This window comes from Camelus bactrianus, chromosome 36 (genome assembly GCF_048773025.1).
Source record: "Camelus bactrianus isolate YW-2024 breed Bactrian camel chromosome 36, ASM4877302v1, whole genome shotgun sequence".
Taxonomy (NCBI): Eukaryota; Metazoa; Chordata; class Mammalia; order Artiodactyla; family Camelidae; genus Camelus; species Camelus bactrianus.
Genome location: NC_133574.1, coordinates 4,029,276 through 4,056,045, shown reverse-complemented (window position 1 = coordinate 4,056,045; position 26,770 = coordinate 4,029,276). Strand labels below are relative to the sequence as shown.

The 26,770-nt window shown below is 43.1% G+C and overlaps 1 protein-coding gene across 1 annotated transcript in view; it reads left to right on the top strand.

Annotated features, from left to right (window-relative positions):
- Positions 1–22,877: 22,877 nt before the first annotated feature.
- Positions 22,878–26,770, top strand: part of VOPP1 (VOPP1 WW domain binding protein) — a 94,012-nt gene continuing 90,119 nt past the window's right edge. The window contains exon 1 of the mRNA XM_074358553.1: positions 22,878–23,083. Coding sequence (XP_074214654.1) covers positions 23,030–23,083 — 54 coding nt within the window. The 5' untranslated portion in view covers positions 22,878–23,029. The remainder of the gene's footprint in view (positions 23,084–26,770) is intronic.

The following is a 26,770-nucleotide window of genomic DNA, read 5'->3' as shown; positions in this document are numbered from 1 at the left end:
ATTCAAAGTTAACAGATGGAAGAAAATAATCAAGATCAGAGTGGAAACAAATGAAATGGAGACCAGAAAAATCAATAGAATAGATCAATGAAGCTAAGAGCTAGTCCTTTGAAAACATAAACAAAATTAACAACCTTTAGTTAGACTAGGATAAGAGAGAGAACACTTAAATAAATGAAATCAGAAATGAAAGGAGAGACGTTAAATCTGACAGTAGAGAAATACGTAGGATCATAAGAGACTAGTATGAACCGTTATTAGCCAACAAGTTACATAACCTAAAAGAAATGGATACATATCTGGAAACACACAACCTACAAAGACTGGATTAATAAGAAATAGAAAATCTGAACAGACCAATAAGGAGTTAAGAGATTGAATCAGTAATCAAAATCCTCCCAAAACAGAAAATCTCATGACCAGACAGCTTCACTGGTGAATTTTACCAAGGAGTTAATGAAGAATGGAGAATTATCCTTCCAAAATTCTTCCAGAAAAATAGAAGAAGAGGTAATACTCCCAAACACATCTTATGAGGCCAATATTACCTATTACCCTGATACCATAGCCAGATAAGATCGCTATAAGAAAGAAAATTATAGGCCAATATCCTTGATGAATATAAATGCAAAAATTCTCAAAAAATACTTGGAAACAGAATTCAAGACCACATTAAAGGGTCACAAAATGGCTACAATCAAGTGTGATTTATCCCTGGAATGCAAGGGTGGTTTAACATAATGCAAATTAATAAATGTAATATGTTACATTAATAAAAGATCAGATAAAATCACATGATTAGTGGATGCAGAAAAAGCATTTGAAAAAACACAATATTTTCTCATGATAAAAGCCCTGACATCTTGGTGTTAAAGGGAACATATCTCAACATAATGAAGCCCATACGCTGCAAACCCACAGCTAACATTATATTCAATGAAGAAAAATTGAAAGCTTTTCCTCTAAGATCAGGAACAAAACAAGGATGCCCCCTTTCACAACCTTTATTCAATATAGTTCTAGAATTCCTAGTCAAAAGATTAGGCAAGTCAAAGGGATGAAAGGGCATCCAAATTGGAAATGAAGAAGTAAAATTGTCATTATTTGTAGAGGACATGATCTTGTATTCATAAAATCACAAAGACTCAACCAAAAAATGTTGGAAGTAATCAACAAATTCAGTAAATTTGTAGGATATAAAATCAACACACAGGGTTGATGTTAGCATCTTGGAGGCATGAGTTATTTTTTCTCCTCTTCAATTTACAACTAATCAGATCTCTGTAACTGAACAAAAGCACCTCTGTACAGTACGTCAGAATACCCAAGAGATCCAATCACTTGTGCATTGGAAAGTGGGTGGATTGGACCTCAGGGAAGGGTATGGACCCAAGGGAGTTGTGGCTGTAACAGGGCAACAGCAGAAGTGATGATGGAGGCAATGACACGAGGGTGAGTGGCACACGGGTCAATAGCAGTGGCATCAGAAGCACCAGAGAACTTTCTAACAGAGGAAGTGAAAAGTGAAAAGGGTGAATGACTGTCTGCCCAGTCACATGGGCTTCAGCTGTAGGGTCCAACTGCTCTTCAGCAAAACCTGGATCTCTGAGGAGATACCTCCATGGCTGAGGGGAGGCTAGGAAAGGAAAGAAGGCAGACAAGGAGAACTGACAGAGTATATGTCCTGCTGTCTGCCCCAGGTTTCTAGCAAGAGATCTGTCCACAGATCTGCAGAACTTCCCCCCGTAGATCCCCTACCAGGCCATGAGCATACCCAAAGCCCCAGTTCTAAGGGCACATCTCCCCACACTCTGCCATTATCTTTTTCTGCCAGCTTTTTTATGTGCATGCTCCAAACTTTAGCAAGCTATTAGGTTCCATTAGAAAAGTCAACAAAAGAATAATGATCATTCTATGTTATTCTAAGTGAAGTAAGCCAGAAAGAGAAAGAAAAATACCATATGAGATCACTCATATGTGGAATCTAAAAAAACAAATGAACATAAATGCAAAATAGAAACAGACTCATAGACATAGAATATAAACTTGTGGTTGCCAGGTTGGCGGGGGGTGGGAAGGGACAGACTGGGAGTTCGAGATTTGTAGATACTGACAGGCATATGCAGAATAGATAAACAAGATTATACTGTAGAGCACAGGGAAATATATACAAGATCTTTTGGTAGCTCACAGCAAAAAAGAGTACAACAATGAATATATGTATGTTCATGTATAACTGAAAACTTGTACTCTACACTGGAAATTGACACAACATTGTAAACTGACTATAACTCAATAAAAAAAAAGAATAATGATCATTCCAGAAGAGAAAGAGAAGGAGAAAAGGGCAATGAGCTTAAAAAGAAACAGTATCTTGGACTTCCCAAACCTGCAGAAAGAACTAAACACACAAATCCATAAAGCTAATAGAACACCAAATTATCTCAATGGAAAAGACTTTGTCCAAGACACATTATAATGAAGCTATTAAAAGTCAATAGTAAATAAAGAATTTTAAAGGCAGCCAAGGGGAAAAAAGAGAAAGTAATCTACAAGGAACCTCCATTAGGCTCTCAGCAGATTTTTCAGCAGAAACCCTACAGACCAGAAGAGAGTTGAATGACATATACAAAGTATTGCCAGCCAACGATACTCTATTCTGCAAAGTTATCCTTGAGTTATGAAGGAGAAATAAAGGCTTTGTTAGACAAACAGAAGAGGAGGAGTTCACCACTAACAGACCTGCTTTACAAAAAATGGGGAAAGAAGCTTTGCAAGCTGAAATGAAAAGACAAAATACACAAAACTAGAAGATATTCTAAGCAGAAACCAAAAGAACGTGGGCATGGCCATATTTATATCAGGAGAAACAGACTTCAAGCCAAAAAAGGGAACAAGAGACAGAAAGGACATTAAATAATCATAAAGTGGTCAGTACATCAAGAAGAGAAAACACTTACAAATACATGCTTTCCCAAGACTCAAGCCCTGAAATTTTTAAGCAAATACTAACAGACCTTAAGGGAGAAATGGACACCAATAATAGTAGGAGATTTCAATACCCCACTATCAGCAAAAGATAAATTGTCCTGATGAAAAATCAACACAAAAATGTTGGAATCGAACCATACTTTAGAGAAATGGACTTAGCAGACATACACGAGACGTTCCATACAACAGCAGCAGAATACACATTCTTCTCAAGAGCATATGGAACATTCTCCAGAATAGGGCATATGATAAGATGCAAAACAAGTGTTAGCAAATTTAAGAAGATTGAAATCATGCCAACTATCATTTCTGACATCAGTGGTGTGAAACTAGAAGTTAACGACAATAGGAAAGTGAGACGTCCTGCAAATATGAGGAAACAAAATGAAACATTTCTGAACAATGAACAGGTGAACGAAAAAAATTAAAAGGGAAATAAACAATTATCTCCAAGCAAATGAAAATGGAAACATAACATATCAAATCTTGTGGGGTGCAACAAAAGCAGTTCTGAGAGGAAAGTTTATAGCAATAAACACATATATTAAGAAGTTAGAAAGATGTCAAATAAAGAACCTAATTTTATACCTCAAGAAAGTAGAAAATGAAGAATGAATTAAGCCCAAAGTTAGCAGAAGGAAGGAAATAATAAAGATCAGAGTGGAAATAAATGAAAGAGAGACCAGAAAAGCAGTAAGAATGGTCAACAAAACTAAGAACTGGTTCTTCCAAAAGACAAACAAAATTGACAATCCTTTAGCTAGATTAAGGAAAAAAGAGAGCAAACTCAAATAAATAAAGTTAGAAATGTAACAGGAGATATACAACGTATACTACAGAAATACATAGGATCATAAGAGACTACTGTGAGCAATTACATGCCAAGAAATTACATAACCTAGAGGAAGTGGATGCATATCCAGAAACACACAACCTACAGAAGCTGAATCAGTAAGAAACAGACAATCTAAACAAACCAATAAGGAGTAAAGAGATTAAATCAGTAATTAAAAAAAAAAAAAACAAACTTCCAACGCAGGAAACTCCAGGACCAGATGGCTTCATTAGTGAAATCTACCAAACTTTTAAAGAAGAATTTAAACAAACCCCCCTTCAAACTCTTCCAGAATATCAACGAGAGGGACCACTTCCAACATACTCTACAAAGCCAGCATCACCTTGAAACCACAACCAGATAAGGATCCCACAAGAAAAGAAACCATGGACCAATACCCTGACGAATATAGAAGAAAAAGTTCTTAACAACATATTAGCAAACAGGATTAAGGAACACATTAAGAGTCTTATACACCATGTCAAGTGGGATTTCTCCGTGGAATACAGAGATAACTCAGTGTGTGGAAATCAGTAAGTGTAGTACCTCACATCAATAAAAGGAAAACCAAAAATCACATAACATCTCAATAGATTCAGGAAAAGCATTTGACAAAAAGCACTTGACATCCTTTTCATTGATAAAAACCCTTAACAGGTTGGGTATAGAAGGACCATAACTCAACATAATAAAGGTCATATATGACAAACTGATGGATAACATTATACTCAATGGAGAAAAAAATTGAAGACTTTTCTTCTAAGATTAAGAATACAACGAGGATGCCCACTCTCATCACTCCTATTTAATAGATAGTTCTGGAAATCCTATTCAGAGCTATTAGACAAGACAAAGAAATAAAAGGCATTCAGATCAGAAACAAACTCATAAAACGGTTGGTATTTGCTGATAAGATCTTATATATTGTAACTCCCAAAGATTCAATCAAAAACTCTTGGACCTAATGAATAATTTCAGTAAATGAATAAATGAATGAATGAGTAAATAAATAAATAAACAATTAAATTGAGACAAAGGGAAAATGGAAACCCAGCCATTTGTGACAACATGGATGGACCATGGACCTTAAGGGCATTATGCGAAGTGAGAGAAGTCAAAGACAAATACTGTATGATATGATTTATATGTGAAATCTTTAAAAAGCTGAATTTGTAATAACGGTAGAGTGGCGGTTCCCAGGGGCTGCACTTGGAGGAACAGGAGAGATACTGTTTAAGGGTACAAACTTGCAACTAGTAGATACATATATTGCCGCTAGTAGGTAAATACATGGCCATAGATAAATGTATCCAATTAACATGTTGCAAAACTCAAATTTGCATAATGTTCTGTGTCAAATATGTTTAAATTTTTTTAAAAGAAAAGAAAATAGATTAAACTCTCCCAATCAAAAGATGTAGTTTGTGTGTATGAACGGATTGGCAAAGTGGATCCAAGGAGGAAGGGTGTAGCTCAGCCGTAGAGTGTGTGCTCAGCATGCACATGGTCCTGGGTTCAATCCCTGGTCCCGTTGTTAAAATAAATAAATAAATAAATAAATAAATAAATAAATAAATAAATAAATAAATAAATAAAATTAAAAAGGAATTCAACCATATGGTATCTATGAAATACTTAATTTCTTAAGATTTTATTTTATTGAGTTGTGTCAATTTCCAGTGCAGAGCACAATTTTTCAGTTATACATGAACACACATGTATTTATTGTCGCATTCTTTTTCACCGTGAGCTGCCACAAGATCTTGTATATATTTCCCTGTGCTCTACGGTATAATCTTGTTTATCCATTCTGTATATACCTGTCTGAAATACTTAATTTTGATTAAAGAGTACACCAAGGCTGAAAGCAGAGGAATGGAAAAAGATATTCCATGCAAACGGCAACCAAGAGCAATCAGGAATTTCTACATTAATATTACACAAAAAAAGATTATTATGTCCAATAATTTGAAAGCAGGATGTTGAAAAGATATTTTTACATCCACATTCACAGCAGCACTATTCATAATAGCCAAGATGTGGAAGCAACCCACTGTCTGTCAACAGATGAATGGATAAATAGTATGTAGTGATGTGGTGTCTATATACAATGGAATATTATGCATCCTTCAAAAGGAAGAAGATTCTGATATATGCCACACAACGGATGGACCTTAGGACATCATGCTAAGTGAAATAAGTCACTCACAAAAAGGCAAACATTGCATAATTCCACTTATACGAGTTACCTAAAGTAGTCAAATTTGAGAGACACCAGCAGGATGACGGATAAGAGTTCTCTACCATCATCTCCCAAAAGAATATCAGTTTTGAAAATCACCCTCAGATAAGAGAACCTTTGTGGGAGTCCAGGATTCCAGTGCAGAAATTCCAGCACACAGATGGAGAAAAAAAAAAAATCTGAGTTTGGACACCTTGGAGAAGTCAAGAGGAACAGTTTCATTTGAAATGTGTCACCCTCAAATAACGGGACACAACCAAGGTGCCAAAGAGACTCCTCAGCCCATGATCTCTCTTGCAAGGGAAAGAGAGAGCAAGTGAGTAAGGGCCCAGAATCCCCAGGCATGCAGGATGCTGCCCACGTGGCACATCTTTTGCTTGCCTTCCCCATATTAGAGAGGTGATTTGTAAGTGTGGGAAGGTAGGGAAAGGCTGGGAGCGTAGCAGTCAAGGCTTGGAACTCAATAAAGAGATGCTACTAACTAGCTTAGAATTGTTCCCACTAACCAATTCATGGTCTCCATCAAGACGCTCACCTATGAGCAGCTAAGGACACCTTCTCTGCAGACCCCAAAGAGCCCCACAGGCACCAAATACTTCACGTGTTTCTACCACCCTCTCCCCACATGGCTGGACTCCTGCATGCACGCCCATGGATGGTAAATTGGTAACTAAGAAAGTCCAAGCCTTAGGAGGTAGAGAGCAAACACGGAGAGCCAGCCCAGCTCTGTGGAACTGGGAGAAGGATCAGAAACCTGAGCAATTCAGGAAACCACCCTACAGAAAACAAATGGGAGGCTGTCAGCACTCAGCCTGGCTTTGTGAGATTGAGAGAAGGCACACAATGTCAAGAACCATCCCCCAGTGCCCCCACCCAGAGGACACTACATCTATAGAATGAGTACATCTACAGAAAAGATCTGAGAAGTCCTCAGAACCCCAGGCTGGACTGGCTGGTGAAGTTATCTCTTTTGCAAAGTGAATAGAAGACTGGAAGGGGTGATTGCTTCTTAAAATGTGAAGACAGCAACTCAATGTTCAAGGAACATGAAATATCAAGGAAATATCAAGACACCATCAAAGGAATACAAAATTTTCCAGTTACTGTCTCAAAAAATATATATATAGAAAAGACTGACAAAGCTAAGAGCTTGATTTCTGAAAGATAAACAAAATTGACAAATCTTTGGCTAGATATCTAAGGAAAGAGAGAAAACTCAAATAAATAAAACCAGACTTGAAGAGTAGACATAACAACTCAATACATATGATCACAAGAGATTACTGAAAATGAAAATGTGTATATTCATATATGACTGAAAAATTATGCTGTACACCAGACATTGACACAACATTATAAACTGACTATACCTCAATAAAAAAATTTAAAAAACAAGAGATTACTATGAGCAGTTGTATGCCAACAATTGAATAGCCAAGAAAAAATGGATAAAATTCTACAAATATACAACCTACCAAGACTGAATCAGGAAGAAATAGAAAATCTGAACAGACTAACAAGTAAAGAGATTGAATCGATAATCAAAAACCTCCCAGCACAGAAAACCCCAAGACTAGATGGTGTCACTGGTGAATTCCACCAAACAAAAAGAATCAATATCAATCTTTCTCAAACTGTTCCAAAAAATTGAAGAAGAGGGAACACCCCCACATTTTATAAGGCCAGTATTACCCTGATACCAAAGTCGGATAAGGACAGTGTAAAAAAACTATAAACCTATATCCCTGATGAATACAGATGCAAAAATTCTAAATAAAATATTAGCAAACCAAATTCACCAACAAGTTAAAAGGATCATACACCATGATCGAGTTGCATTTATCTGTAGGTTGCAAGGATGTTTCAACATATGCAAATCAGTAAATGAGATACCATATTACTAGAATGAAAAATAAAAATCATATGATTATATAAATGCAGAAAAAAAAATTGACAAAAGTAGTATAATTAACTATAACTGTAATAAGTACGCTATGTATACATAAAATAAACAAATGTAAAATGTAACACCAAAAACAAAACGTGGTAGGGGAGAGTAACAATGTAGTGATTTTAGAATGCCTTCAAACTTAAGTAACTACGGTGCCTACAGAAGACTCACTTCCGGGCAAAAGACATACACAGACTGAAAGTGAAGGGATGTCTATTCAGTTCCTCTACCAATTTTTTAATGATTGCTACATTTCTTTGTTGAGTTGTATGAGTTTTTATATATTCTGGGCATTAAACCTTTATCTGATAGATCTTTTGCAAATATGTTCTCCCATTCTGTATGTTGCCTTTTCATTCTGTTGATTGTTTCTTTTGTTGTGCAGAATCTTTTAAGTTTGATGCCGTCTAATTATTGTTTTTTGCTTTTGTTCCTTGTTCTTTTGGTGTCATTTCCAAAAAAAAATTATTGCCAAGACCGATATCTGGGAACTTCTTTTCTATGTTTTCTTCTTACAGTTTTACATCCCAGGGCTTACGTCTTTAACCCATTTCAAGTTATTTCTGTGAGTAGGGTAAGATACAGGTCCAACTTTGTTTTTCTGCATGTGTTTCTCCAATTTTCTTAACACCATTTATTGAAGAGTGTATCCTTTCTCCACTGGCTCCCTTGACTATATATACAGGGATTGATTACTGGGCTCCCTATTCTGTTCAATGGCTCAGGGAATTGGCTCTCTGTGTCCATTTTTATGCTGGTACAATACTGTTTTAATAACTATATCTTTACATATAGTTTGAAATAGGAACTGTGGTAGCTCCAGCTTTGTTCATCTTTCTCAGGATTGCTTTGGCTATTCTAGGTCTCTTGCGGTTTCATACAAATTTTAGGATTTTTTCCTATTTCTGTGAAAAATACCTTTGGAAACTTGATAGGGATTGTACTGAATATGGCTTTGGGTAATATGGATATCTTCACAATATTAATTCTTCTGATTCATAAACATGAGACAACTTTCCATCTGTTTCCATCGTCTTCAATTTCTTTCATCAAAGTCTTATAGTTTTCATTGCACAGAGCTGTCACTTCTTTGCGTAAATTTATTCCTAAGCATTTTATTGCTTGGATGGTGTTGTGAATTTATTTCTTTGTCAGATATTTCAATTTAACTGTTTATTAATGCAACAGATTTTTGTATGTTGACTTTATATCCTGCAACTCTACTGAAGTTGTTGGTTATTTCCAACAATTTTATGAGTCTAAGTCTTCAGGGTTTTCTATAAGTGAGATCATATCACGGCAAAGAATGAGTGTTTTATTTCTTTCTCTCTGATTTAGATGACTTTTAGTTCTTTATTGTGCTGGATTGCTCTAGCTAGGACTTCTGGCACTATGTTGAATAAGCTTTTTAAGTGTCTGGTCTATGGCCTTTACCAGTGAGATTTTTTTTCCCCCAAAAGAAGACACACAAGTAGTCAACAGGTACATAAAAACATGCTCAATATCAGTAATCATGAGGGAAACAAAGGCAGATCAAACCCATGGTGAGATGCCACCTTACACCCAGTTTGAAGACAGCCATCTTTCAGAGGACAAGCCATATAAAGCAGTGATGAGGACGTGGAGAAAAGGGGCCACTTGTGCACTGTTGGTGGGGATGCAAACTGGTGCAGTCACTGTGGAAAACAGTGTGAAGGACCCCTGAAAGATTAAAAATAAAACCACTATGTGATCCAGGAATTCCACTTCTGAGTAGATAAGCAAAGGAAAACACTATATCAAAGAGGTATTTGAACCCCCTTGTGCATTGCAGCATTGTTCCAATAGTGAAGACAAGGAGGCAATCCATGTGTTCATCAGTGAATGAATGGATAGTGAGGAAGTCTCATATATATTGCAACGTATTGTTATTCAGCCACGAGAAAGAAGAATGTTGAGGGCATTACGTGAAGTGAGATAAGTTCGCCAGAGAAGGACAAATAGTGTATGACGTCAAATGATGTGGAATCTGAAAAAGCTGAACTCACAGAAACAGACAAAATGGTAGTTACCAGAGGCTGGATTTGATAGGGAATTGCAAGGATTCAAACTTGCAACTAGTAGATAATTAAGTTCTGGGGATCCTACGCAAAGCATGGTGATTATGGTCAACAATACTGGTTTATATACTGCAAACCTGCCTGGAGACTTGATCATAAATGTTCTTACCACAAAAAAGAATTGATAATTGTGTCACGTCATAGAAGCGTTTTCTTACTCTCTGGTGGTTATCAATGCAGTAGATGAATGTATCAAATCAACAGGTTATGTAACTTAAAATTACACAATACTATGTGGCAACTGTATCTCAATTTAAAAAGCAAATAATTTTTAAAGTGTAAGAGATAGCTGGCTTCCCCTAGAATGGGTGATTCAAGAGAACAAGGAGAGAGTGGGAATGTCTTTTATCCCTTAGCTGTAAGTCACACAGCATCATCTCCACTGATAAACTACGAGGAGATTACATGGGGGCAGGAATATTAGGAGGTGAGATGACCGGGGACCATCACAGAGGCTGGCTCCCACAGTCCTACACAACAAAGATTTCTCCACTGTTCCTTCAGGATAACCTGCTGGATATTTATGCCTTGAAAGACCTGTTTACAATTCTCTTAAGTCTAAAATCAAACTGCGTTTTACATGCGAACACAATGTAGGTTTTGAACCATCTAATACACACTAAATTTTCTAGGAATGCAACTTCTGTGTAAATAGAAGGAAAGATTGTAACTATTTTGTTTATAACTGTACTAAGAATTTTTCATCATTTCGGGTAACCTCACTTGGGCTATTTTGGCCACACAGCGCACCTGGCAATTCTGGTTTAATTCCTCTAGTTGGTAACAATTCTCCACATAAGTGCAACTATCTAACCACTTCAATGACTCAAGCGATGCTAAATATTTATGTATCAAAATATATATTAGTTAATTATAAATAACTTTTTCTCCTTTATATTGTAATTGGATTATTCTGATGGTTTCAATTATGTGTATGGGATGTCACAGAATTTGTGAATTTCATTTCAGGATGCTAAAAGGAGAATTACAGCAGGTTTTAAGAAAAGTTGTGAGAGTGAGCCCTTCCGCAAAAAAAGGAAAAGAGAACAGAGGGATGTTTGCCAGGACTTGGGAGTGAGAAGGGTCTGGATACAGGAGGCAGCGCTAGGGGACTGCATTCTTTCACATTATGGTCGCAGAATTTATGCATGTTAAAACATCACAGACCTGTACATCAGAAAAGTGAATTTTTACTGTTTGTAAATAAAATGAAATAGAAATTCATCTGGGAAAAAAAAAAAAGGTTGTGAGGGTCACATAATGTATTGGAGTATTGTTTTAATCCAGCATCCTTTTTCACATTTATAAACCGAGGACAGAAGAGGCTGAACATTTCAAACATTTCATGTCTAATTAGTGGAGGAACTTGGAGGAAAACCCAATCCTTAATACTAGCCCAGCGCAGACCCCATTGTATCTAGTTCCAGGCACTGACTTTCTAATTAATCTCTGCACTGTGAACACGGATCAGCCTTGGATCAGCTGTTGGCCACAGTGGTCCAGGAAACTCATTCTTTAAATGGCTAACCTCTCTTCCTCCCCAGCCCTCCAAGGAAAACACAGTTTAAATCTATCTTACGAATTACTTCTTACTACCTCAAAAGTTACTCTCTCCCATCAGACCTGGACAGTTGATTGTATATTTAACAATATGGCCCCATGAGGACTTTTGTTAAGTTACAGAGAATTTTGTGTGCGCAAGATGTTTATGTTTGTTATTGTAATTTTATTAGGCAGAGGAAAATTTTACCACAAACGACATGAATCATACATGCAGATCTTTTTTTTTTTACATAAACTTGTAAATAAAATCCTCATATTAAGAAAAGGAAATTTAAGCATTGGCAATGCCTTTTCTGAGGAACGATGCCCATTGGGGCAATGAACAATCAGGAGAAAACTCTTAAATCTATTAAAATTAAATTTAATCGATTAAATCTATTAAACTTAATTAAAATTAAATCTATTAAAATTAATTAAATCTATTAAAAATCCAATTGATGTTTCCCAAGTAAATTCTTTCATTGTAATAAAGACTGGGTTCCTAGCTATGGAATTGTATCCTTGAAATATGGATTTGACAGCAAGGAACGGAGACTGAAAATGTCAGCGGTTTAAATAAGATGGAAATGCATCTCTCTCTCAAGTAAAGGGCCAGAGGGATGCAGCCAAGGACTGCAAAGAAAGTTCCGCACTGATGGAGTGGTCAGGGAGTCAGGCATCTCCAGTCTCACTGCTTCTGTCTTTCCTAGAGCGTGACTCTCATCCTTATGGTCCCACATGGCAGAATCATATCCGAGGTAGCTGCTGAATGAAAGAACACACACACACACAAAAAAGGGCATGAGTTTCTGAGAGCAGATCCCAAAAGTTCTCATCACAAGGGAAAAAGGTTGTAACTCCACGAGGTGATGGCTATTAACTAAACTCATTGTGGTGATCGTTTTGCAACGTATGTAACTCAAGCCATTATGCTGTGAGGTTTAAACTTAGGCTGGCGGCTGTATGTCAAATAAACCTCAATAAAAATGAAAAATAAAGACCCTTAGCCATCTGTCTCCGGCTGGCTGTTTTACTTTATGTATCTTGCAACTTTTTAGCACGAACGTTTTTACAAACAGAGGAAGATTGAAAATATGCATTAAGCGCTCTTTGACTTTCCATCTTGAATCCACAGTTAATATTCTCTCTCTGTTTTCCAACCCTCTCCCCCATCTCCCTTAAGTGTGTGTGTGTCTTCAGTAACCAAAACATGTGAAAATAAATTTTAGAAATCATTTTTCACCCTTAAGATTTCATTGCATTCCCTAAGAAGAAGAACCTTCTCCGACCGACTCACAATTTAATTATCACAGCTCAGAAAATGAACAATATTATCTGCTATTCAGATTTTCCCAAATGTTCCAGGCAAGGCTGACAAAGCACATTCAGTTTTTATGTTTCTTCAATCTTCTCAAAGAACAGTTCCTCTAATTTTTTTTTTTTTTTTTTTTTGCTTGTGTCTGGCGTTGTCCAGGGCACCCTCCATTGTAAAGGTGCATTTTTGCATTTGCAATTTGAAAGGCATCTCTTAGGTGATAATTTAGCCTCCCGTTCATATGTTCTTCCCCAAACATAGCTCACTCAAAGGGTGACGATCTTTGTCTGAATGGATGACTGCATAGATGTTTACAAAATATAAAATTTCTAATTATATCATTGCTTATGTATTTATTAGCTTCTGCCAGTTGTGTCTTAAGTAAGAGACACCTTAGAAGATGCCACATATTAAGGAAGACACCTGTTTATGTTTCACTGGTGTATGTTATGTGCTGAGCTGTCTTCCTCTTTATCCAAATTCATACGTAGAAGGCTCAGAATGTGACTAATTGGAAATAAGGCCATTAAAGAGGAGATTAAGTTAAAAGGAGGCCATTCAAATCCAACCTGACTGGTGTCCTCATAAAAGGAGGGAACTTGGACACCCAGAGAGATACGGGGGTGCATACGCAGAGTGACAGCCGTGTGGCAGGCAGCAAGAGGGTGGCCGTCTATAAGCCAAGGAGAGGGGCCTCAGAGGACACCAACCCTGCCAGCACCTCGGTCTTGGACTGACTTCCAGCCTCCAAGACTGCGAGAAAATAAATTTGTGTCGTTTAAGCCACTCGGTCTATGGGACCTTGTTATGGCAGCTCCAGGACGTGGATACAGACTAGCACTGAGCAGTGGGGTGCTGCTGTAGCAAACACCTACAACTGTGGCAGCGGCTTTGGAACTGGGTAGCGAGCAGAGCCCGGAAGAGCTTTAAGGTACGTGTTAGGAAAACCTGAAATTACCCTGAAGGGAGGATCGGTAGAAATATGGACATTAAAGGTCATTCTGATAAGGTCTCAGGTGTAAGTGAGAGCAGTTGTAATGGGCAGTGGAGGAAAGGTGAGCCTTGTGTTGACTGAAATAAAATCACACAGTGTGAGAGTTGGGGGGGAAGTTTTATTTGGGGCAAAATGAGGACTATCGCCCGGGAGACAGCCTCCCAGAAAGCTGTGAGAAACTGCTCCAAAGAGATGGGGGGAGAACTCAGTATTCTATGTGACTTCAGTGAAGGGATGAGCACATGCAGCCAAGCACATACTTAGGCAGAGGCTGGCTGCTCGTCACAAGGGGCAGATGTCACCATTAACAATTTCAGCGCTTTTCTAGATATGAGAAGACACAAGAATTTGAGCTCATAAAATCTTCTGCTGCAAATATCTGTCTGAAGGCCTGCTCGGCCAGTTTCCCCAGAGCACAGAGCGCCTCATTCCTGACCTCCACCCTGAACTCCTTTCTGGGTGTGTTGGAGGCCAGTGGCTGCAGCGGCTTGGAGATTAATCCAAGCACAGTTCGATGGCAAGTGCCAGCGTGATCCAATCCCTGGAGAGGCAGATGGCCAGTGCCAAGTTTTAGTTAGCACCTGTTGTAAAGTGACAAAGAAATTGGCTGAACTGTGTTCTAGAGTTTTGTGGAAGGTGGAAACCAGAAGTGGCAAACCTGAGAGATTTCTAAACAAAGTTTTGAAGGTGCAGGCTGGTCTCTCTGTACTAAGATGAGAGAGGAGGGAAATTTAAGAATGAATTGTCAAGCAAAAAGGATCTGTACCGTGAAGATTTAAAACTCTCATCCTGTCCATATTGCAAAAACTGAGATCGTCTGTTCTAGAGAGAATCCCAGGGTGGCTGGACACTCACTCCGTAAAGAGATAACCGTGTGACTCATGGATCCAGTCAGCTGTCTCAACAAAGGCTGGGAATAGAAACGGGGTTGTCCCAGCAGGAACACAGCCATCCTGAACTAAAAAGGGACAGAAATGAGATAAAATGTAGGAAGGCTGTTGGGGACTCTTCAAGATGGGAGGGCAGAACTATTTCGCTGTCAGTATGTGTTACCCTGTAAGAAAAGGAGAAAGGAACCTTACGGTGGGGCTGTCGCCTCTTCGGGTCCAGAGGGCAGGGCCACTTCCTAGGTAACAGTGGGCCAGGCTGCTGTGAACACAAGGTGGGCGGGTGTCATGGGTGGTGAAAGGATTTACCGAAGGCCACGGGGATTGAGGAAAAAAGGGGAGATTTAATAGCTACGCTGTGACAAGCAGCAGTGGGCCACACAGACGAGAGGGACCTGTGTGAGCCCTGAGGGTGGTCGTGCGGGGTCTTTTATTGGGGGGACGGGCTGTGCACACAAAGGGGCGGGGTCACATGATCGATTCGGGCACAGGCATCTGATTGGTTGTAAGACCTGTCAGGACGTCTCTGAACAACAGGATTTATGACTTGATAAGGGAAGGATGCATGGTCTGTCCGGCCAGGGTATTGTGAGCCAGGCTATGTCCCGGTTTTGTTCAAGGGAAGATGTTTCTGTCTCGCAGAAGTGCAGGTGTGCAGCGGGTCCGGCCGTGGGGAGTGGGGCTGAGGTGTCTCCAGGCACACAGAGAGCCCTGGGGTGGGGGTTTTCTAACTTTAAAGTGGCTTCAGAGAGTGCCAGCTGGCCCCACACAGGCTGCTACCGCCCAGAACTGAGGGGACAATTCTTCCCTCACCACCGCCACCTGGCAGGGGTCCCAGAAGGCAGAGCTGCCACCCTAGTGAGCCTGGAGAACAGAACACTGAGCCACAGAGAATTATTCTCAAGCCTTAAAATCTAATAGAATTTGCCCTGCTAGGATTTGAACTTGCTTGGAACCCATCACTGCTGCCCGTTCTCAGATCTCTCCCTTTTGTAAGTGGCGCTGTCTACACTGTCCCCATCCCACTGTTGTATTTTGAAAGTGGATAACGTGTGTGGTTTCACAGATTCAGAGCTGAAGAGGAATTTTGCCTCAGGATGAATCACACCTCAAGCCTCACACGCTTCATCTAGATGGTTTTTAAATGCGATTTGGGACTTGGCGTTGACGCTGGAATAGGTAAGACCTTTGGGCTGTTGGGATGGGGGTGAATGCATTTTGCGTGTGTCAACTGAAAAAAAAAAATTGCACAGCCTGAAGTTGAAAATGATGTTTTATTTGGCGTGGAGCAGGCTGGCACTCTCTGGGGTCACATAAACCCCCACCCTTGGGCTCTCTGTGTGCCTGGAGCCCGGTTGACACCTTGGCCCCCAGTCCCCACTGCAGGACCACTCTGCACGCCTGCATTCTGCAGGACTTCAAACCACCTTTCATGTGAGTTTGCATTTGGCAGACTCACTGATACTGGCCGACTTAAGCCTGGGAGACAGCCTCTCAGATCGTTCAGGATTGTTCCAAAGAGGTAAGGGAGTGCCCAGGATATACAGGAGTTTTTGCAAAAATCCTGGTAGCCAGAACATTAAAAAAAATTACTATTAATTAAAGAAAACCAGCCATCTCAAGTTAATGAATTCAGTGCCCTTCTCTGTATGGGAAGCGTCTGGGCTCATTGAAATTATTCCTTTGATCTGCAACTTAACTATCTTGCTTTCCTCCAGCCTGAATCCCCGCAGGGTGCACGGTCAGGGACAGCTGAAATGGCTGATGGCTTGATGCCTGCAGCATCCTTTGTTTACTGAGATGGCAGGTGACATCCTTTGCCCACATGTGTGAGAAGGACGTGAATTTGGGGGCGGGGGCAATGGTGGAATGTTGTGGGTGAATTGCATTCTTTCCAATTCATGGGTTGAGGTCCTAACCACCAGCCCCTCAGAGTGTGATTATATTTGGAGACAGGGCTTTTAAAGAGGTGAGTAAGTTAAAACAAGGCCATTAGGGCACGCCTGAATCCAGTCTGACTGGTGTCCTTAAAAGATGGAATTTGCACAGACAGAAACACCAGGGCCAAGTGCAGATGAGGCAGGAAGGGGGCAGGGCACAGCCATTCTAGGAACGCTACAGCAGTTAACATCAAAATGGTGAAAGATTCAACCCCGGGAGGCCTTGAGGCTCAAGACGTGGGAGATTTGACGTCCAGTAGACCTTGAGCGTCATTGTACGCCCATTGTAATATATCAGCATGGTGAATAACATGCCCCCAGGCACCATGGCGGTCCTGAGGCTGCCACAAAAGGTCACAGGGTGGGAAATGGCCAACTCCCTGGGAATCCCAGCCCCTTCCCCTTAGACTGGTCCTTCTACTTATTAGCATATGAAGCCACCAAGCCCATAAAAATGGGCAGCACTGCCCCTCACGGCCGCCACCTGTGTATCCCTCTTTGGAGACGGCCCGCACTCTTGTCTATGGAGTGTGCACCTGCTTTTCCTCTGAGCATCCAACCCCCACACCTCGTGGCCTTTCTCTTGCCTTTCGATGTATCTCTTTAAATAAATCTACCTTGACTCAACCGTGGCTCACTCCTGAGTTCTTTCCTGAGCGAAGCCAAGGACCCACACTTGGTGGGGCCCGTCCCAGGGGCTCCACCGAAGCCTGGGACACAGCCCTCCTCACGCCCCACACCCATTTTTCCTGCGTCCCAGAGAGGAACCATCACATGAAGAGGCAACAAGCAAGTGGCCACCTGAAAGCCAGGAGCGAAGCCTCAGAGGTAACCAACCTGCTTGGCACCTTGATCTTGAACTTCTAGTCCTTGGAACTATGAGGAAATAAATGTTTATTCTTCAAGCCACCCAGTCTGGCATTTCTTATAGCAGCCTGAGCAAACTAATATGCGGAGTTAACTGCAAACACCTTGTGCAAGGGACGCTGAAAACTGTAATCCTCATTATTCTAAACCCTGGGGGACTGTTTTTATGGAAGAAAAGGAGAACTGGATGATGGGGTAACTCAGACCATCACAAGCCCTGCACAGACGCGAATTCCTGAGAAGACCTTTCCTTTTTAAAAGGGTCCAAATAATGCTTAATATTGGGAAACACTCAACTCAAGAAACATCTGTAGTTAAAGGCGAAATCATGTTGCAACTTCTGAGTCCTTCAGTAACCTGGAGACAGGAACCTGCCAGTCTTTCAGTTAATAATGATTGAGAGGCCAGGGCTGGTAACACAGCTGAGCCCAGTAGGTGAAAACTCACTGCTTTTCTCCACAACCCTGGAGTTTGAAAGTGTGTTTCTCCTGGATCCCAGCTCACATCCTCCTTACATTTGAAGCTGCCCAGGCTTTATTTGGGACCTATTTAAAGGTTTATATTTCTAGTAGAGGACTTGTTCTGACTGTGAGCACTTGTTTGCCACTTTGGTCTGATTTTTTTTTTTTTTTTTTTTTTTGGTATCAGACTGTTCCGCTGAAACTGGCTGAAATTGCCCTTGGCTTATTCCCTTTGGAACAGGTGTTTAGCCTTTGACTCATCCCTTCAGGAACAGAGGCTGTTTCTCTGAAACGGTGCCAAGTTTTTCAACCTTTAGCCTGTTGCTTTGGAAAGGCTGTCTTCTGAAGACTGGCTTTTAAAAAAAAAGCCTTTGGCCTGGCTCCTCCAGGACCCACCAGTCTCCTTAAGACTGGCTGGGACTGGCTTGCAGCTTTTTGAATTGAGCAGTTTGAAAATTGTTCTTTATGCTAGAGGAAAAAATCTCTGAGAAATAATCGCAGTGTTGTTGTATCATATCACTTACATGTGGAATCTAAAAAAAAATCATACACATGAACTTATAAAACAGAAACAGACTCACATAAACAAGCAAACAAACAAACCTGACTGTCTGGAAGCTGGGGAAGTCATCTTCCTGGCTTTTCCACAAAGAATGCTGCCTTTCAAGGGACCAACAACATCCAAAGCGATGTTTTCCCAAATGATAATTTAGAAAACTGGCCAGAGCCCGCCCAATCATTGGCCTCAGAAAAGGAAAAATAAGATTGGAAATTCGACAGTTGTAGGTCTGATAAGAAGAGAAAGTTTTGATGTAGACTAAGTTATAACTCAGTCCTGCCGGAATCTCCCCAATTCCCATTCCTCACCACTGTACACGCATTAAACCATCGGTCTAATGACAGAATAGCCTTCATGAGTCAGTGCTGGTGGGGGAACATCAACAAGGCTGCAATAAGTGCCCACTTCACTCATCCCGCTTGTCTAACCCAAGGAAGCCTGTTCGTGCTGCTCCCAGACATTTTAAGCTGCCAAATGGGTCGTCTGGCAAAGGGATTTCAAACACCTTCTTCCATCTCCTGAATGTACGTATGTTTCAGTCATGGTCTGTATGTTTTCACACTGGACTGACGCCTTCCCTTGCAGACAGAATACTGCTCCTCTTGTGGCTAAAGTCTTTTTGGAAAATATTATCCGTACCTGGGAAAGTCATCTTGAACTTCACGGTGATGGAGGAACCCACGTTACTGGCCAGGTGTTTTTGACAACTGTGCACCGTGTGGCCGGTTTTAAAACGCCTTCACTGTTCTTATCACCTCGGTCCTCTGGTTTCGTGGAAACTACTAATGGCACCGTTAAGACTCAGCTGGCGAGGTCTGTCACAAGCATTGCTTTTGGTCCTTCTAAGTCCCAGGTCCACCTTTTTGGGAACTCATAAACTCTCATCTTTTGAGATGGTCACAGGGCATCCAATGCACTTGGCTCCTGCCTCTTTTCACCCACAACTGATTAAAAAAAAAAAGAGATACTCCAATATTGCAAAAGCCTAACTGCTTCTATTAAAAATAACCATCTTTTTTTTTTTAACATTTTTTATTGATTTATAATCATTTACAATGTTGTGTCAAATTCCAGTGTTCAGCACAATTTTTCAGTCATTCATGGACATATACACACTCATTGTCACATTTTTTCTCTCTGAGTTATCATAACATTTTGTGTGTATTTCCCTGTGCTATACAGTGTAATTTTGTTTATCTATTCTACAATTTTGAAATCCCAGACTATCCCTTCCCACCCTCCACCCCCCTGGTAACCACAAGTCTGTATTCTCTGTCTATGTGTCTATTTCCGTCCTGTATTTATGCTTTTTGTTTGTTTGTTTGTTTGTTTTTGTTTTTTAGATTCCACATATGAGCGATCTCATATGGTATTTTTCTTTCTCTTTCTGGCTTACTTCACTTAGAATGACATTCTCCAGGAGCATCCATGTTGCTGCAAATGGCATTATGTTGTCGGTTTTTATGGCTGCGTAGTATTCCATTGTATAAATATACCACATCTTCTTTATCCAGTCACCTGTTGATGGACATTTAGGCTGTCTCCATGTCTTGGCTATTGTAAATAGTGCCGTTATGAACATTGGGGTGCAGGTGTCATCCTGAAGTAGGGTTCCTTCTGGATACAAGCCCAGGAGTGGGATTCCTGGGTCATACGGTAAGTCTATTCCTAGTCTTTTGAGGAATCTCCACGCTGTTTTCCACAGTGGCTTCACCAAACTGAATTCCCACCAGCAGTGTAGGAGGGTTCCCCTTTCTCCACAGCCTCTCCAGCATTTGTCAAAAAATAACCATCTTTTGGCAGAGCAATCTTTTCACAGCGTGCTCCCACAATGTGGGATTCAAAGACCTGAAGTATCACACTTTTCAACGTGGAGTTTTTGTCCATTGGAAGTGATTCCTCCAGAACTCTCTTCAGCCTCACTGGAGCGGCCCCCCCATCAGGTACTGAAAACCAAGTCTGGGGCTGCCAAACTCCAAGGAAAAGACTCGTGATTTGCATGGCACATCTTTAAAAAGCACCAAACCCTGACTAGGTCTTCACACCATCTGGTGACCTGAAAGAAAAGACTTACCAGAACTGAAGCCGATGACATGTGATGAAACAGCTTTCCCAGGATATCCGGACCAGGCTTGCTGGAAGTCTGTCCCCAAACCTTTGACAATGACGTAACACTTCAGATGATCTCCAAAGTCTGTGTTCTTGATAACACATGAACTTCAGATAAAAAAAATGCCTGAGAGTTCTCCTTCCTACCCCTTCCTTGTTACTCAGCTGTAGCTTTAATAGTTTTCCAACCTGTGCACTTTTCCTCTGACATGAGACACTGCACCCAGGAAAGGTTCTTCCCAACATTAAGGGATAAAAAGCTGTTGACACTAGAAAAGCCATCAGTGACGCTTTCACAGGAAGATCTTGATCAAAAGGGGTAAATGCAAAAAATTAATAAAAAGAAATCTCAGTTAAATAGTCGAGAGACCAGAAGGGGGAGCTCTCATAACCTATGATGATAGCAGAGCCCAACAGGAAAGAAGCAAGATTTCTCTTCTTCCTCAGGGAGGACCCAGGCAAAGGAAAGCCATGGACTCTTTGTTTACTTTAGCCACCCCAACATCCTCCTCTATGAAAGGGTACTCCCTCTTTCCCCTGTGGGGCATGCGTGTGGCATGCCATGGCCACACGCCTCAAATTGCAATTCTCTGCTGTGTCCAAATAAACCCATCTTTGCTGGAGAAATAACTTATTTGTTTCAGGGCAACAACCCATTAATGAGGAAACAGCAAAGCTACTTCAAGGGAGAATGCAAGCAAGTGTGTATACAGAGCAAGTGACAAAGAGGAGAAACAGAAACTCTTGGGATGAAATTGATGAATCAGACAGAAAACTGGTTAAGGCTCTGAGTGTGGCAGAGGTCACTTGCATTTTTACAGGAGAAGATCGTTTACACCATCATTGGAGAAAAAAAACTTTGCATCTCTGTTACACAACACAGCTTGAGCTTCGCTTTCTGCAAGTTAAATTCTGCCCTTTAAGAGTAATAAAATGCTCTCATTTAAAATAGTAAGTCTAAGTTACTGGAGTCCAAAGACCCTTGGCTGTCCTGTTGGGTGGTGTGTTACCATTGCAATGAAGACCAAGGATGACTTTTCTGCTTTCCTGGCAAGTTCTGGTTCCAACAGGTGTGGTCTGGCGTTGCATGATTCAGTCAATCAGATGTGCACATTTGCTGAGATCTGGAAAAGTGTCTGGGACTCGCCTTAGGTGCTGTCTATTTCCCTGAACCCCTCCCTTCACCTCCGGTCATGGGTAAGTTCATTTCCTTTACCTCCTTAACTAACTTCTAGCCTCACTGTCTGCACTCAGCACTTTGCATCCTGCTGGTGTAATTGCTTATCTCTCCCTCTAGACACCAGGCAGAGTTTTCTTGCAACCCTCTGTGTACTGGCTCTCCTGCTCGGGGTCTGGTACAACTTACAAGTTCAATAAATGGTTTTTGAATAACTGCACGAATGAGATGGGATCTGAGCCGTGTTGTGAAAAAAATATATATGGTGGGTAAGAGGTAGTGGGGGGTGGAAGGGGAATTCAGCAGAGGTGAAGGACATCTCAAAGTCACCAGCTGGAGGGTGGGCTTCAGTGTGGGCCAATTGTAGGGGAGCGCGGGGCAGGGCCAGGGGAGCGCAGGGCAGGGGCAGAACAGGAAGATCCAGGCATGAAAGGTGAGGCTCAGGGAGCCTTCCGTCCGCGGTCTGCCTCCTCATCCTTTGGCTGTCCTTGCTGTCACACGTGGGGAGAGTGCATGGCCCCACCGGGCGCAGAGATCGGAGGGACCTTGAAGAACCTAGACGCACAAGACGCCGCGAGACAGAGCAATGGGTTCACGGCCAGTCACCGCCCTCTGGAACAAGCCTCAGCCCGCAGGGACTTTGCTTCTTTCAAAAACCTTGCCAGGCCTATTCAAGGGTGACAGGACGGTGTCCTAGAGGGAGGAGACCCCTGGCAGCAACCCTGCACCTCGCCTGCCCAGCTACTGCCCTCGGGGCCCCTGGCGCGCGCACTCAGGCGGGGCGGACCTTGGTACCCAGGAGTGTGCCCAGGGGGTTGCGAGCCGGGGTGGGGCGCGCGAGCCGGGGGGCGGGGTTTGCGCGCGAGTCGGGGGTGGGGTGGGCGGGGTTTGCGCGCGAGCCGGGGGCGGGGTGGGCGGGGCGCGGCGAAGGCTGCGCGGCGCATCCCCGCTCCTCGCCCGCTCGCGCGCCCCCGGCTCGTGCGCCCCCGGGGCCGGATCCCGCCCGCCGCGCAGGGGACGTGCCGCTAACCCGCGTCTGCGGCGAGGAGGACGCGCAGCCATGGGCGGCCTGGCCAGGAGGGTGGCGGCGCTGCTGCTCGGGCTGCTCGTGGAGGTAGGGCCCCGCCGGGCCGGGCTGGGCGGGGGCCACCCCGAGGCGCACGCGAACCCGTCTTCGGGGCGCCCTGAAGGCCGAGGGCCGAGAGCCGCGGGTTCCTCTGTGTCGGGGAGTCGCCCCAGTGCCCCCCCGCTCCTCTGACGCCCTCCACGCGTGTGGGGAGGACCCCGGAGCATCTTCCCCGAGGGGCCCGGCTCAGGGTGGGGTGGGCGGTGAGGGTCCAGGGAGCGGCCCAGCGGTTCGGGGCGGGGCGGGGGCGCCGCCGGGTCACGGTGCAAGCGCGCGGGGGCGCGGATGTGGGCCATGTCACGGGAGCGCGAGGCGGACGGCAGGGCTGAGTGAGAGGGAACGTCGCCCTTGTGAAAACACAGCCCCAAAGCTTCAGATACGAGAGGAAAGCCCTGGAGAGCTGGCAGGGTGGGTGTGGCCTTCGGAGCCTGGACCGGGGACTGGACTTGTTGGAGCGGTCGCGGCGGAGGCGCTGGTGACCGCAGCCGCCGTGGGGACCTCGGCTGTCCCCCGCTGGGAAGTCGCGCCCTCGGACGCGGGCCACCTCCTTCTTGCCAGAGCGGCTTCCTTAACATGTGAGCTCGTGGGATTCTGGGGTGTCGTTTGCATTAGGGTTTGTTCCGTTCCCTGCTCAGCTCCATTATTTTGAAGTGAATGTGTATTAAATTAATTAAGTCAGAGTAAGTGATGAGACTGTGTTCCGTTTCTGTCTTTAATATTTGTGGTCTTAAACACTTTTCTTTAATAGTGGGGTGTTCGTGTTGGAAATCACCCCTTGGTTTTCTCCATTTATAAAGAAAGATATGTTACAAATGCTCTCCTAAAAGGTAGGTTGATGGCCAAGTTTCTGGCCCCAGAATCCGCCATAACAAAGGCTTCCTGTTTTGTTCTTGTATCTCCCTGGCAGAGTTGTTTCTGTTTTTGTGGTTTCCCTCCACTTGCATTCTTTTCATTCATTCAGAATTCTATGACCTTACGAATCACATCGCCTCGGTGATTACGAGACAGGATAATGGGGAAATGAGTCTGAGGCCACTATTCGCATAAAAAAACAAATGTATCTGTACCTACACGTGCAGTCCCCGCACTTTTTAATCAGCACTTGATGAAATTATCTGGCATTTGTTTCTTCTGTCTTCCCCAGGTCTTCAGTGTGGTGCTGTCCCCTGAATGTAGCATAGACTGCCTCTTCCCAAAATAGATGTTCAGTTGCACAGGAGTGCCGCTATGGGGAAAAAAAACAAAAACAAAAACAAAAACGTACAACTGCAAAGTTGAGAATTAAGTTTTATTCAGCAGGCTTACTGAGGACTTAAGCCCTGGACACAGTCTTTCAGCTCAGAGGGACTGTTGGGAAGAGGTAAGGGAGGAGCCAGGATATATATTTTTGCAAAAATAAAATAAAATAAATTATAGGAATAATTAATTTCTGTTAATTAAGGAAAACCAGACATCTCAGGTTAATAAATTTAGCGCCTTTCTCTGTATGGGAAGATGCTGGAAGAGTCTGGGCTCGTTGAATTCATTCCTTTGATCTGCAACTTAACTGTCTTGGGGCCAGAATTCTGTTTTTCTCCGTCCTGAATCCCCACAGGGTGCTGTCTGGGGCAGCTGCAGTGGCTGGTGGCTAGATGGATGCCACATCCTTTGTTCAGTGAATATGGCAGGTGACATTCTTCGTCCACAGGAATTTATGGTCTTAACAGAGAATTCAAGTCATGCCTGAAAACTTCAAACAATCTTAGGCAGAACTGTGACAACACTAAAATTTAAGTGACGAAATGGATGCTGGCACAAAGTCAAATATTTAGATGACTGGTGATTTTTGTTTTCATGGGATGGTTATTCCAAGCACCTGTTTTGTCTGTGGCAGAGAGGTATCTCTCCAAGGAATTACTCCAAGGAATTAAGGAGATTTCTTTCTAATCTATCGTGTGGAATTTTATACATGGGGTATACATCTGAGATGTTGTCATCTGAAGCGGGTTGCTCTGAATTTTGCCTAAAATTGGGTGTTACCAGCATACCTCGCGTGCTTTTGAAGCCCTGAATCACATGCATAAATGTGCGATTTCAGTTGCCGATGATGTGGAGAGGCCGAGGGCTATCTTCCAGATGAGGGCATAAGACGATCGAGAGAGATGTTTGAAGGCTTCTGACAGCCAGCTGCAACCTGGGATTCTTGTCTTTGTTTCTTTGTTCTGCTTGAGCTGGTTTCATCGCAGTCCTGGTGTGGTTGATCAGAAGCCACCTGGCAGCCTTTAAGCCGTCCTGGCCCCTCCTCTGGCACCCTGTTCCTAGCCAGCACCACGCAGGAAGATTGCACGCGGGGGTTAAGCTAGCAAGGGGTCCTTGAGCAGGGAGATGTGTCTGAAAGCTGTCTCAGAAGAGCCTTCCTCCCCTGCCTCACATCCTCTTATAAAAATTCACTTAGCTGCTACACATAAAGACTGTGTGTTTGTTACTTAGCAAACACTTCCAGAGTGTGTACCCTGAGGCACGCATTGTTCTGAGCACTTGACAAACATCAACTCCTTCATCTTATCAATTGCTTGTGTTCCCGTTTTTGTTTCAAATGGGAGGTGTTAAAAGAGCTCGTCCGCCGTCCCTCTGCTGTGAGGTGGGAGGGCTTGAGATGTCAGCTCAGGTGGTGGCCCCCGCTCCCTGTGCTGTGCTCCTGGACAGACAGACATGGAGAGGGTGTGCACACGGGTGCTCCCGAGGCCGGTGGTCGACTTAGAGAGGTATTCGGTCCACGCAGGAGATAAACCAGAAAGTGCCCTCTAGGAACTCAGCCACATCTCCTTAGGGGACCACAGAATTTAGCATCCACACTGAAATCGGGGGCTGTACCCCAGGCAGCAGGACCGTCCTGGAAGCCCTGGTGTGCACCCCTCGCCCGAAGCCCAGGCAGGGCTTTAACAAAGTGGAAACAGGCCGCTGATCTCAGTGTCCCTTCCCCGGGGAGGCTCCTGGGGAGTTGATTCCCGCAGTGGCCTTTCCTTCCTGTTAACTCAGAGTTGCCTGTGAGTTGCATGGGGAGCCGGCGAGGACCCTTGTTTCATCTTCCCCCTTCCCCGGTCACTCTGCGTACATCCCAGGCCCCCGGGCCACGAGCGTGGCCACAGAGTAGGGGGTCTTTTGGGGTCATAAAATTCTGTGATTGTCTTCTGTCCCCTGGTTCATGTGAGGCCCTGAGAACAGTGCCTTTAGGAAGAGTGACAATGCTGAGAGCTGCCTCCCAGAACCCCTGGTGAAGCAGCTCCCAGTGGCCGTCCCTGGGCTGCAGAGCACCTTAGAAACTGGAAAAGAAAAGACGTTTGAAAGCTGTTGGTGCCTTTGACCCTGGGGAGCCATTAGGCCTGGATCAGACGCGCTCCTGTGGGCCTTCATCAGAGGGCGTGGCTTTCTAGCTATGTCACTGCAGTTTCTTCCCGGGGGCCGGGTTGTTGACACTTTTGTAATAGACTGAGTGGTGTTTGTTCTGGCTTCTGTCCTTCCGGAAATGAGCCCAGAACTGCGCAGCGCCCCGTTCAGTGTAACACCCTCGCGTGCCAGTGTCGGGGGTCCCACTGTGCCCATTCACGGGGGAAAGAACTCTGTGCCAGGTGATCTTTTTAAGAGACCGGCATCAGTAGCTTTCTGACCCTCTCCTGGAGCCAAAAGCTGGAAAAC